This window comes from Lagopus leucura, unplaced genomic scaffold, assembly GCF_019238085.1.
Source record: "Lagopus leucura isolate 7727_CA_CO unplaced genomic scaffold, USGS_WTPT01 Super-Scaffold_100036, whole genome shotgun sequence".
NCBI classification, from domain to species: domain Eukaryota; kingdom Metazoa; phylum Chordata; class Aves; order Galliformes; family Phasianidae; genus Lagopus; species Lagopus leucura.
Window position 1 is genome coordinate 4,570,352 of NW_024962285.1, and position 13,218 is coordinate 4,583,569.

General features: G+C 52.9%; 2 protein-coding genes across 4 annotated transcripts; one reads left to right on the forward strand and one right to left on the reverse strand.

The window, feature by feature from the left end:
• Positions 1-1,174: 1,174 nt before the first annotated feature.
• Positions 1,175-7,625, reverse strand: TRMT10B (tRNA methyltransferase 10B). Its single transcript, XM_042882811.1, has 7 exons — positions 7,313-7,625; positions 7,102-7,214; positions 6,872-7,024; positions 6,427-6,505; positions 5,553-5,620; positions 2,392-2,515; positions 1,175-1,818 (listed from the first exon to the last, which is right to left on the reverse strand). The coding sequence occupies exons 1-7, from the start codon at positions 7,623-7,625 to the stop codon at positions 1,655-1,657; spliced, it is 1,014 nt and encodes a 337-aa protein (XP_042738745.1). The 3' UTR covers positions 1,175-1,654.
• Positions 7,626-7,693: 68 nt separating this feature from the next.
• On the forward strand, positions 7,694-13,143 carry LOC122186341. 3 transcript variants are annotated; one of them, XM_042882909.1, is made up of 5 exons: positions 7,694-7,766; positions 8,668-8,847; positions 9,894-9,993; positions 12,284-12,414; positions 12,793-13,143. In XM_042882909.1, the coding sequence occupies exons 1-5, from the start codon at positions 7,734-7,736 to the stop codon at positions 13,066-13,068; spliced, it is 720 nt and encodes a 239-aa protein (XP_042738843.1). In that variant the 5' UTR covers positions 7,694-7,733; the 3' UTR covers positions 13,069-13,143. The 3 variants fall into 3 exon arrangements, with proteins under 3 accessions (XP_042738843.1, XP_042738844.1, XP_042738842.1); XM_042882910.1 differs by having other exon boundaries at positions 7,697-7,766; positions 8,671-8,847; XM_042882908.1 differs by lacking the exon at positions 7,694-7,766 and adding an exon at positions 7,847-8,158 and having other exon boundaries at positions 8,671-8,847.
• The last annotated feature ends 75 nt before the right edge of the window (positions 13,144-13,218 follow it).

Genomic DNA, 13,218 nt, shown 5'->3' on the forward strand with positions numbered 1-13,218 from the left:
GTGCTAGGTATGCCTAGCTAGATATGAGCTATTAGCCCTTAAACCTATCCTAATTGAGCACCTCTAGTGAATGTGTGCTATCCAGTGCACATCCTCAGCAATCTGGTGGTAAAGAGGGTTGCAGCATGTCCCTGACTGCTGGTGCCTGACCGGGGGACTTGTTTGGGAAGGGTGATGCTTGCAGGTCAGTCCCTGCACTGTGTGCTTGGGATGGAGGGCTCTGCCCAAGCAGCAGGCAGCTTCCCAGCCTCCTTGTTCCAGGCTCTGGTAAAGAATGTTCCCCACATGCAGCAGTGACAGATGGAGGCAGCTGAGGAGGGGTGGGGGGCAGTGGTGGTGTGCTGGATGGGTGCTCTAGCAGCACTAAGAGACCCCAAACCAGGGAGATCGTAGAATCACAGAACGGCTTGAGTTGGAGGGGACCTTAAAGCCCACTCAGTTGCAGTCCCCTGCTGTGGGCTGAGGCTGTGCAGCATGCTGTCCAGCCTGGCCTTGGGCACTGGGATGGAACATCACAGCTGCTCTGCCTAACCATGGGCAGCCTGCTGTCCAGGCTCCAAAGGCCGAAGTGTTTTCAGCCACATGGCATGGTAGGTGAACAGTTCACCCAAGGAGGATTTCCTGACACTTCATCACTTGCAGATGGTTTCAGCTAGTATATGGTGTTGCCCTGCAAACTGACGGGCTGAATCAGGAAGTTAAAATCTTACACTGAAGCCAAAATGCTGCCCTTGCTGTCCCGGCAGAGCTGCAGTGACATCTAACTACCTACTAACAGCTGATGAGCATGGAACACAAATACAAGGAGGAAGCCCATAGCAAATAGCAAAGCAACAGGCACCTGCAAACACAACTGCAGCCTCTAGGGGAGGAACCACCTTCTGACAGTATGTCTCATGAATACCAAATTCCTGGTGGTGTCAAAGGCCCTTGCTGTGAAGGGGAGATGAAGATGGAAGCAAAGGTGACAGGAATTTACCTTGCAAAGCCCTCTAACTCCTTCTTGGACAGTCACTGATAGTAGGTTTGGCTTTTCTGTGTACTTGTAGGATTTTTTAACTGACAGTGGCTGAAGTAACGTTCTTTTATGTGCATCAGAAGTGTTCTCTGCTCAGGCCATAGCAAGTTAGTATGTGACTATGGACAAGACATCAGTTGCTGTAAGGAGGCAATAGAAATTTAAATACTTTATTTTAGATAGATTGTGACCAGCATGCACAAGATTCACTACAGCCTTCAGCAGCACAGCAAGACACCAAGTCTTCAATACAAGTAGGAAGAAAATATGATGCACCTGGGCACTGTTTCTCTATTAATTTTGGATTGCTTCCCATTCTGTGCTCAGTTAGAATGGTACTGTCCTTTTCCATGGGAAGGACTGTTATTAACTGCTGTGCTCTATGATTCTTCCTATTTAATCCTGTTAAAAAAAAAAAAAATCCTACCAACTCTGTTGATCTCAGGGCTCAGCTGGCTTCTGTTTTCTGTTCAAGGTGCAAAGTCATTTCCAGCACTGTGCTGCTGAGGCAGAATCTGTCACTCTTGCCAAGGTCCGTACGTAAGTAAATTTAGGCAGAGCTGTTTTCTCTGCACACATTCACACCGGTGCCTCTGCTTGAAATATGCAGTTTGCTACTCTTGCTTGCACAGCTCCTTAACTTTCAGGAAATAAAGAGTTTTCTTGTGCATTGTCATGCTGAGGTATTTTCACTGATTTCTCTCCATCTGGAAGCACGTAGCCTTTTCCAGAAGAAACTCCAGCTTTCAAAGCATCTGGCCAACTTTGGGTTTTGTAGTAAGTCGATAAGACATCAAAGACTGTTGGGAACAAGAAGATGTACCGTGCTCTCATACTGTTACAAAGGCAAGCTGTAATAATCCTCCCCTAGCTGGGAAATATCAGGCGATGCCAGAGGAAAGTAGCGTGGAGCTTTTCTCATGAACAAACATGTGAAGTAGCTTATCTGAGAGAAGATAATGTGTTTTAATGATGACTCTGAAGCTGACTGGGGAAAGCAGAGGCTTTCTCAACCAAGCAAGCTGCCTCCAGTTACCCTGCTGGGTGCCATGCCTTGCTTTGATTCAGATTGACACAGGCCTGTCTTCCCTTGCCTGGAACCTTAAGCGACTTCTAGTAACAGCACACTCCTTGCACTGTTAGTTGTTCCGTGCAAAGCTGGCGTGGTGTAGCCCTGCTCCTCTCAGAAAAGGCCAGTATAGAAAAACAAGACTTTTAACACGGCAGTAGCAGGCACAAGGCCTCAGAAAACAAGTGCCTGCTATCACAGTTTCCCCCACTACTCATTATCATGCTTCCATTACTGATGACTCTTCAGGATGCAATAGCCTCAGCCACCTGGGAAGCAGGCAGGACACAGCTCAGCCCCTCACCTTGATTAATTGCCAGTGTCTCCGAGTAGTAGTTCTTGGTGTTCGTGGATTTTACCATATACTCACGAATTGGGAGGCGGGCTGTTTGCAGGGACTGCTCTCGTGCCCTTTGCAGGGTCAGGTTCTGCAAAGGAAGCAAGGGCAAGTTACACAACGGGCACATCAGAATCACAGAATCACCAAGGCTGGAAAAGACCTCCAGAATCATTCAGTCCAACAGTTCGCCTATCACCAATATTTCCCACTAACCCTCACTACAACATCTAAACATTTCTTGAATACTTCTGGGGACGGAGATGCCAGCATCACCCTGGGCAGCTCATTCCAGTGCCTGACTGCTCTCCTGGAGAATCATTTCCTAGTGTCCAACCTGCACCTCCACTGGTGCAACTTCAGGCCGTCACCTCTCATCTTATCACTAGTTCCATAGGAATAGAGGCTAACCCCCACTCACCACAACCTCCCTTCAGGAAGCTGTAGAGAGCGATCAAGTCTCCCCTGAGCCTCCTCTTCTCCAGACTGAACAATCCCAGTTCCCTCAACTGCTCCCCATAAGACCCCTCACATCTCCATTGCCCTTCTCTGGCCAAGCTCCAGGGCCTCAAGGTCCTTCTTGCAGTGAGGGGCCCAACACTGAACACAACACTTGAGGTGGGGCCTCGATAGGGCTAAGTACAGGGGGCTGATCCCTCCTGCTCCTGCTGGCTGCACTACTTCTAGTACAAGCCAGGATGTCATTGGCCTTCTTGACTACCTGGGCACACTGCTGGCTCATGTTCAGCTGAATGCCAGCTAAAGTACGCAGATCATTCTCCTCTGTGCAGCTTGCCAGCCACTTTGCCCCAAGCCTGTAGCACTGGGCTTGTTGTGGCCAAAGCACAGATCCTGGCATTTGGTCTTGTTGAACTTCACCCCACTGGCCTCAGCCCATTGATCCACCCTGTCCAGATCCCTCTGGAGGGCCTGCCTGCCCCCAGGCAGATCAACACTTGCTTGCAGCTGGGTGTTACCTGCAAACTGAGGATGAACTCAGTGCCCTCATCCAGGCCATCGCTAAAGGTGCTGAGCAGGCCCCAGTACAGCCCCTGGGGAACACCACTGGTCACAGGACACTGGATGGCGCTCCATTCACCACCACTCTCTGGGCCCAGCCCTACAGCCAGCTCCTTACCCAGCCATGAGTGCACCTGTCCAAGCCACGGGCTGCCAAGCTTCTGCAGGAGAATGCTGTGGGAGACAGTGCCAAAGGCTTTGCTGTAGTCTATGCAGACCCCTCACCCACCAGGTGGGCCGCTTGATTGTAGGAGATCGGGTTGGCCAAGAAGGATCTGCCTTTCATGAGCCCATGCTGGCTGGGCCTGACCCCCCGGTCGTCCCACACACACTGTGTGATCTCCCTCAAGACAATCTCCATAACCTTCCCTGGCACTGAGGTCAGGCCTGTAGTTCCCTGTATCCACCTCATGACCCTTCCTGTAGATGGGAGTCACGCTGGCAAGCCTCCAACCCTCTGGGACCTCTCCAGCTGACTGGCAGATGATGGAAAGTAGCATGGCAATCACCTCCACTGGCTCCCTCAGCACCCCTGGGTGGATCCCATCCGGCCCCATGGACTTGTGGCAGTCCAGGTGGAGTAGTAGGTCACTGTTTCCTCCCGAATTGTGGGGGTTTGCTCTGCTCACCATCCAAGACTTCCAGGACAGGGGGTAGAGTACCCCAAGGATAATGGACAGATGCAAAGGCACTGAGAACCTCAGCCTCTTCCTTATCCTCAGCACTCACATTCCCCTCCACACCCAGTAAAGGATGGAGATTCTCCTTGGTCCTCCTCCTACTGTTAACATACTTGCAAAAAAAAGATTTTCGTTCTCTTTTATCCCAATGGCCAAGTTGAGTTCAAGCTGAGCTTCTGCCTTTCTGATTTTCTCCCTGCACATCCTAACAACTTCTCTGTACTCTCCCCAAGGTGTCCATTCCTTCTTCCACAGGAGGAAGATTCTTTTTCTCCTGGAGTCTCAGGAAAAACTCCCTGTTCATCCACACCTGTCTTCCCTGCCAGCTCGTCTCTCAGCACAGCAGGACAGCCTGCTCCTTTAAAGACTTTGTCCTTGAGGAGCTTTCAGCCTTCCTGGACCCCTCTATCCTCCAGGGCTGAATCCAATGAACTCTCCCTATAATGTCCCGAACATTCAAGTCTGCCCTCCAGAAGTCCAAGGCAGCAGTTCTGCTGTCCCCTCTCTTGGTTCCACCATCAGTAACTCTACCATTTCATGGTCACCTTAACCTTAACCCTCCCTCTGTCCAAGACAGCTCCTGACCTCCACATCTCCCCGCCAGTCCTTCTTTGTTTCTGAATAGCAGGTCTAACGGGACATCTCCTCTGATAGGTTCTTTCACCAGCTTCAAAAGGAAGTTATCATCTCCCACACACTCTAGAAACCTCCCAGACAGCTTCTTCCACATTGTGTTGTATTTCCAGCATGTACCAGGGAAGGTGAAGTCCCCCATGAGAACAAGGGCTGGCGACCACACAACTTCTGTCAGCTGTCTGCAGAACGCCTCAAGTCTCTTCATGCTGGTTAGGTGGTCAGTAACAGACCCCCACCAGGATGTCCGCCTTGTTGGCCCTTCCCTTGATCCTTACCCACTGGGACTCAATCCTACCATCTCCAGCCCCCAGCTCAACATCAAAGAGCTCTCCAACACAGAGAGCCACACCGCTGCCCCCACCCTTCCTTGCCTGTCCCTTCTGAAGAGCTTACAGCCATTCACTGCAGCACTCCAGTTGTGGGAGTGATCTCACCCTGTTTCTGTAATGGCAACTAAATCATAGTTTGCCTGCCACAGAATGGCCTCCAGCTCCTCCTGTCTGTTGCCCATGATGATGTGCTGGTGTAGATGCAAATCCATAGCATGCACATCACTTGTGGAACATGCAGCTGTGAGCCTGGAAACTGTAGGAGGGTTGATTTCACCAGACCATTCTGGCCTCAGCCTGGTGCCGGAGCCAAGCAGAACCTTGGGGTTCCGTGGGAAAATGGATAGTGACACAACAGCAATGGTTCCAGGCAGCAACTGTGACTGCTGCCACTCGGATGTCTCTGCTCTCAGTCAAGAGTGAGGCAGACCAGACCTTCAGGTTTCAACAGCTTTTAACCCACCTTATGTATACTTTCATCCACCAGGCCTCCAAGGACGTACACTTTTTTGGGATCAATATCTTCAAGGACTAGAAGAAGATAAGCACATGCTCTTGCAACAGTAAAATCATGCACTGCACCATTCTTCAGGAAAGGCCCATCTTACACAGGGAAGCCCAAGCCGCCGTCACCCTTCACCCTGCCTGCAGGAAGCTGAGGCTTCTAAGGCAGCAGCATCTGCCTGAATCTGCTGGCAGTGTGACAAGGCGAGAGCAGATGTGGGCTGGAAGCAGAGTGCAGATGCAGCTCTAGAGGCAATGCACTGCTCCTTTCATCGTTGTCCTGGTGAGTGCAATCCTAACCTGCCCCACAGACCCTCCCCACCGCCAAGGTCACCCGTGGAAACCTCCCCCCACCTCTGCCAGATCCTTATCAGAGCTGACCCTTAAACCAAGAAAAGGATCAGTGTCCCCACAAACACGTGGCCAGGTTAAAAATGGAGAAAAAGGAGAAAGTCAATTACAGCAGCAAATGAACCAATAAAAGGAGCGGCGCAGACATCACATCATTTCAAAGAAAGATGCCCTTCACACCACGTACACAACCACCACATCTCCACTTCTCTGCCGGCAGGATAACAATCTGCAGGCATCTAGAGAATTTTTGCATTGTGTTTGCTGCAGATGGATGCAGCCCTCACACAAAACCTCATTTCTTCCCAGAACAGACTGATGCAGGAGTACGCTGAGCACCAGGTCTAAGAGAAGCCTTCCTCGGGTAGTGAGAGAAAGGGAACAATTGGAACTGAACCACGTGATGCATGAGAAACTCCTAAAAATAACGTCTAGAGGATCAATCTTTGCCTCCATTCCCTTCAGGCAAGTGAAACACTTACCGTTCTCAGAGTCAGGAGTGAGATAAACAATTGCATCCAAAGGGAACAGATCCAGGTAGCTTTCTTGAGTCGTATCCATCTGAAAAACACAGCACAGTGAGAAAAGCCCATGAGCCACAGTCCATCTGCCACCCGCCCCAGCCCAGACAGAAGCACTCCAGAACCAACAGCAATGATTTGGGTGTTCATTGCCTACAGCTAAAGGCAGAATAGTGGAACTGAGATGCCTTTTTTTTTTTTTTCATTGAGAATAAATAGCTTAAGAACCATTAAATTCTCTCCTCGTGAAAATCTCTAGAAGTGCTTTTAGGCAGTTATGGCGTATCTTTCTCCTTTTAAATAAGACTGCAATACCTGAGAGACTCAGGAACCTCGCAGCCATTAAGACTGGAGAAGAGCCGTCGCCGAGCCCCCCTCAGCCCCCCCGCCGTGCCAGCGCCCTTACCAGGTATCCGGAGAAGCCGTCGTTCATGCGGAGGCACTCGCGGTGGATGGGCGACCCCGGCACCAACTCGGTCAGGCAGAGCCAGAAGGGCCGCTCGGCCCGCCTGTTAGCGCCGTACAGGCGGCGGATCTGCGCTGCCAGCCGGCTCGTCTCCTTCCGACAGAGCGGAGCGCCGCGTCACGGCAGCCCCGGGGCACAGCGGGGCTTCCCAGCGGCGGGCCGGCACTTACCTTGGGCGTCATGCGGTCGGCCACGCCGAGATCCACGCACAGCCGCGGGCCCGCCGCGCGGGCATCCAGGAGCCGCTCCTCCGCCAGGGCCCTGCCACGCTGCCGGGCGGCTCCTGCAGGGCACAGCGCGGAGGGCAGCCCGGCCCTGCCCTGCTCGGCCCTGCCCCGCCCGACCCTGCCCGGCCCGGCCTCGCACCCCGCGCCAGCCCACCTCGGCCCTCGGGTCGCCGCGCTCTGTTCCGCTCCCGCTCCTGCGGCCGCCGCCGCCGCCGCGCCGCCAACACGCGCTCCCAACGCCTCCGCTTCCGCAGGACGTTCCTCTGCAGGGCGGCACGGTCAGGCTCGGGGTCGTCGCCGCGGCCCCCGCTCCGTTCCGCTCCGCCCCGCCCCGCACGCACCGAGCACGGAGCCTCGCCGGACCCCGTCGGCCCGAGCCGCAGCAGCGCGAGCGCCCCGCGCGCCGCCTCCATCTCCGCTTCCAGGTCCACCGGCGCGGCTTCGGCTGCTGCGCTACCGCCCTCCATCGCCGCCGCGGGGCGGGGCGGGACGGGGCAGGACGGGGCGGGGCCGGCTCGGCTCGGCCTCCCGGCTCGGCCCCCAGCTGCGCTCCGCGGCGGCGACGGAGGACAGCCATGAGCGGCTCCCGGCTGCTGCGCGGCCTGCCCGTGAGTACGGGAACCGACCGACTGACAGACCGACCGACCGACCCCGCCGCGGGGCCGTTTCCTCCCTGTGTCCCGTGGCCGTGCTTTGTGTGTGTATGTGTGCAGCCGTGGGCCGCCTCCCGCAGGCTGTGCTGCAAAGCCCCGGCACTGCTCGGTGCGCAGGAAAAGCCCTCCGGCCCCGCGCCGTCGCCCCGCCGTGCTTTGGTTCGGCTGTGTTGCCTTCCTGCTTAGTGCTTTCATGCTGGTCTGTTCTCCCGTGCTGCGGTCCCGTTGCGCGCACGGACGCTGACCTCGCTCCGCTCTTCGGTTCTCCCCGTTACTCATTGACGCTGTGGCAGGACACGGACGTTTCTGGAACGGCCCTGGGCTGGCAACGGCAGGAGGCAGCTCGTGTGAGCACCGAGCCTTTCTTCCCCATGGCTTCGGTGTGACAGTGGTATTTGCTTTACTTCGGTGGCCCGAATCTGGAGCCGCTTCCCCTCCTGCAAGAGGGAGACTAGCTTTCTTGGAGTGAGATGTATCAGAGAAGAAAAAAAAATAATCCTGAATCCTGTAGTGCTGTCAGCCACCGCAGAAGGAAAATTTCTCAGGGTTCAGGTTCAGTGGTGGTGCAGAACGAAGGCCCACAATCAGCCAGGACTGCATGCAGCCCAGTCCACCCTCTGACATGGGCATGCAGGAAGGCGAGGCTCATGCAGGCCCGTTGTCTGCCCTGTAGCACAGTGCTAGGCCAGAAGCAAGGCGGGGTTTTCTTTCCTGTGTGCCAGCTGCCCTGCCAGCAGAGCACAGAGGGATGCGGGCGCCTGCAAGTCCTGCCACAGCACCTGAGAAACAGTCTTCCCCAACCCCCAGGATGATGGATGTCCTTCCACACAACAGACTTTTCCCCCTCCTCTCCCAGCAGCATCTTCCTTTCCTGGCCTCCAGGGGACTCCTGAAAAGGCCCCCCGTGGCTGCCCAGCGCCATGCGTACAGCACCAAGGATGACAGCTCTGTCAGACCTATTGGGCGATACCCAGTGCCAAATAAGAAGGACATGCCGTATGATATCGTGGAGCTCATGGAGGAAGTGGAAGTGAAGGTAAAAAGCTCTCGTGCAAAAATTTTGTCAGTGGCAGACATCCACTGACATACGTTGTCGGAGACCAGTGCTGGGCCACTTGGATACTTAGATGTCTTAGCTTTGTTGCATTGCAGCAATCTCAGGGAAGTTTGCATATGAGCAAAAGACAAATACAGTGTAGTGAGGAAGAGTGAGCACTGATTTCAGATGCAGTGAAGGTTCAGAATAGAGCAGTGGATGGGATCAAATCAGCACAGAAGCCTTGGGATTCCAAACAGTGCTGCCAAGAGGTTCCTAGACAAACCATTGAGCCATGGATTAAAGGGAAGGAGCCTCCCCATAGTTAATTAATAACTAGCACAGGTGTGAGGCAGGAGGAATGTACTGGCTCTTGTTCGTGAGAGGAGACTGCTGGAGGAGTCTGTTACACTTGAGCTAGGCTGTCTTTTCAGAACACCTTCCAAACAGCAGCATATAGGCTGGCAGGGCCTGCGGACAAATGGAGTAATCACAACAAAAGTGGAATTTGCAGAATTGCAGTGGAATCTCGCGTGCCTGGCCATCAGGGTGACTGAAATCCTGCACTGAGTGCAACAGCACTGTGCCAGCACACACCTTCAGGTTGTGCTTGTACCTCAGACAGCATGCTGTTTGGCTTGGGTTGACTGTCTCACATCCCATAAACGTGAAAGGGAGAGCTCCAGGAACTGTTAGCCAAAGGGTCGTAGCAGCTGTTGTGCAGAGTTGGAGCAGATTACAATCTTTCGGTTTGGAAAGGATTTTGTCATGATGCCTGAGGGCTGTATGACTGTGGTCATTGCTGGCATGGCTGAAGTGATCAGGGCTGCAAGAAACTGCAGCAGTGCTTAATTAAGGACAATATTATTGCATGATTTTTAGTCATGTGTACAAATAGGCTCAAAGCCCAAGGAGACTGGGTCTGTGGAGATTCCCTAGGACTGCAGTGCAAACTACTTGTTCTCTAAGCCTAATGTGTGAATGTGGCCTGCTGTGCTCCATGTTAAGTTGCAGCTCTTGACTGGTTTCTCCTTTTCCTTGAACAGACTGGATTTCTGCCCAACGTGTTCAAAGCCATGTCTCACCGACCTGCTGAATTCAGAGCTTTTTTTGCTTATTACAATGTCATCATGAACAAAGAGACAGGTAAACCATATACAATCACCCCAAAATTGCCCTTTCCTCTATAGATGTAAAAAATGCTGGAACCAACTTCTCTGACATTCTCAGGTTTATTTCCTCACCATTGCTTATCGCAGCTCACAGCTCATAGTTAAGAAGCAGCCCATGAGAATAGCTGAGCTACCTCATGACACTGTGCTCTGCGTCACAACAAAGGAAGGACGGGCTGCTTCCTGAGGGAAAGTGGGTCAGGAGCTGAGGGCAGGCACAGGCATCAGGAATGATGCTGCAGTTTCACACTGCTTGAGCAAAGTGAGCACAGTAGGTCTGCCAGTGGTGAGCATGCTCTGCCAACAGTCCAGATTTCCTAGGCAAGGCCTAGTGTCTGGTCCAGGATTCATATCAGCATGGTTACACAGCCAGGCACTGCAGCCATATAGCTTGGGCTAAGGCCCTAACACAGAGACAGCTCCCTGGGGGAGGGGAGGTGTTCCAAAGCTATTGCTCAGGCTTCCTCCAGCTCTTTCTTCATGATAAACCTTACCTGTGAGCTCACCATGAGCCAGATGCAAAAGTCGCTAGAGGGTATGCCTGCTGGGCCCTGACAGGCTCTGCTGTGGATATGATTCCAAATGCAGGTAGTTCTCCGTATCCTGCAGACACAGAAAGAAGACTGTTCTGCTTTCATATACATGGACATCTGTACAGCAGGTCTTTAGCAACTGACGGAACTGGGGATGTTCAGTCTGGGGAAGAGCAAGCTGAGGGGAGACCTTATTGCTCTCTTCCAGCATCTGAAATGTACTTACTGCAGAGCAGTTAGTCTCTTCTTACTAATGACAGGTGAAATGGCCTCAAGTTGCACCAGGGAAGTTTAGGTTGGATATGAGGAGATACTTCTTTACAGAAAGGGTTGGTAAGCACTGGAATGGGCTTGGTGCTTGAGTCACCATCCCTGGATGTGTTTAAAATCCATTTGGATGTGGTGCTCAGGGACATAATTTAGCAGAGGGTTGTTAGGGTAGGATGGTTGGGTTGTGGTTGGACTGGATAATCTCGAAGGTCTTTTCCAACCTGAGCAATTCTATCATTCTGTGATTCAGGTGGCCTCCAGGTGTCCCTCGAATATGGAAGGGAGGGAGGTTGCAGCAGTGCATCTGGGGAAGGCTTCATGCAGGGAATGCTGCACACTGTTCGAGCCTTTCAGAAAACAGTTGAGGACTGCTTGTTCCTCCCTCCTGCTTCCTGTGCTGTGGGGCACTGAGCAGCTGGTTCTCATTGCTTGTGTTGTAAGGGTCTTACATCAGTAAGATCGGCGTTCTGTAAAACAAGCTGCTGAGCAGACTGCTCCTTAGCCTTAAAGTAGATGGGAGCTTGCAGGGAGAGTCCTTGTGGGCAGCAAAGTGCAACTTTTTGTTTCTCTCACTGTGATATGCACAGTTTATGCATGAAGGTTTCTGCTCTGCTTGCACTGCTGAAGTGAAGCCCAAGCTATACAAGGGTCTTTTTTCTGCTCTCATTCCTGTGCTGCTTTTTGATTGACTCTGGAGAGTCACATGGAACTACCTGGCATCACACCCTTTTCAGCACTTACCCTGAAGTATCAGGAGTTGCCACTTTCTATAACTGAACTGTGTCAGAGCAGGAAGTTCTCTTCCCCTAAAAGGTTTTAGTAGTATTTTTCACTGTCCTGGAAGATACTTGTCCTGTGCAAATATTTGTCCTTCAGTGTGAACTCCGGTTTCAAGAAATACTGTTTCTAATGATCTGATAAAAAGACAGAGTGTAAGAGCTGACATCGAGGTAAGGTAAGTTCCTCAGGTGCTGTGGACAGTCTTGTTGTGAAGCTGTTTGTGAAAATGATTAGTACTGATTCCAAGTATAACAAAGCACAGCCATCTTCTCCAGAGATTCTTTGGAGAATCACTTAAAAAGTTGTGTTTCATCTGTGTGGTGGTCACTAGAAGTTCTCAGAGGCACAGTCCTAGGGTACCTCATTGCTCCTCTGTGCTTCCTTCTCTGCCTTCAAAAGCTGCAGCGTTTTCTTGCTTGAAACGTGATTTTAGAACATTGCAGTAGAGTTATTATTACCCCAATGTGTTCCTTATCCTAATGAGATGCCTCCCAAACAGCGATCCAAGTTAACTGATTCTCTGGATCTGTGGTTGAAGTCTCCTCGTGTGCTTTAAGGAACTCTGGCCATAGTGCCTGCTGCCTGTCCCCAGAGACCTGTCTTCCGTGTTGCCCCAGCAGTACTTGCTGCCATGGATGTTTTTGCTAACAGAGTGAGCTAAATCCTTTTCTGTCCCTGTAGGGCGACTCAGCAAAGCGGACAAGGAGCTCATCATTGTGGCCACAAGTGCTGTGAACAGATGTCCCTACTGCGTGGTCGCACACGGGGCGCTTCATCGGATATATTCCAAGCAGCCGACGCTGGCTGACCAGGTCAGTGGAGCACTGTTCTTCTGGGGAGTAGGGGTGATGTTCTCAAACGTATCTCTCCTCGCCTCAAGCTGTGACCATTAAGTCTGTGTGGCTCCCAGCGAGAGCAGAGAGAATCACAGCATCACAGAATTATTAGGGTCGGAAAAGGCCACTAAGATCACGGAGTCCAGCTGCCAGCCCGTCCCCACCATCCGTCAGTGCCGCAGTTCCTGAGCACGTCTGGGGACGGTGCCGACTCCAGCACGTCCTGGGATCGTTGACCGCTGACCGCTCCTTCGGAAAAGAAATTCTCCCCGATGCCCACAGAGGGACTGATGCTGGCATGCCGCCATCGCAGCACCGCATTCTCCCATTTCACTGTGCTCTGCCTCCTCTCAGGTCGTGGTCAACTGGGAGCTGGCGGACCTGAGCAGCCGGGACCTGGCGATGTTGGAGTTCGCCCTTGCAGTCTGCCGTGCAGAGAACATCACGGAGGAACACTTCCAGAAGCTGGAAGCACACGGATTTGACCGCGAAGATGCGTGGGACATCGCCACCATCGCCGCCTTTTTTGCCATGTCCAATCGCATCGCCCATTTTGTCGATTTGCGCCCCAACAAGGAGTTCTACAACATGGGCCGGACGCCCCGCGAGGCGGGCAGGGACGGCGCCTGAGGCTGCCTTGCGGGGCGGTTCCGTCGCGTTGTTTCGAACGTATATAAAAGCAATGAATGCCGATGGCGGCCGCGAGTCTCGCTTCTTCGCTTCTCTTCAGCACCGGAGCGCGGAGCGGCGCCCCGGCCCGCTCGGGGTGACCCGCGTGCG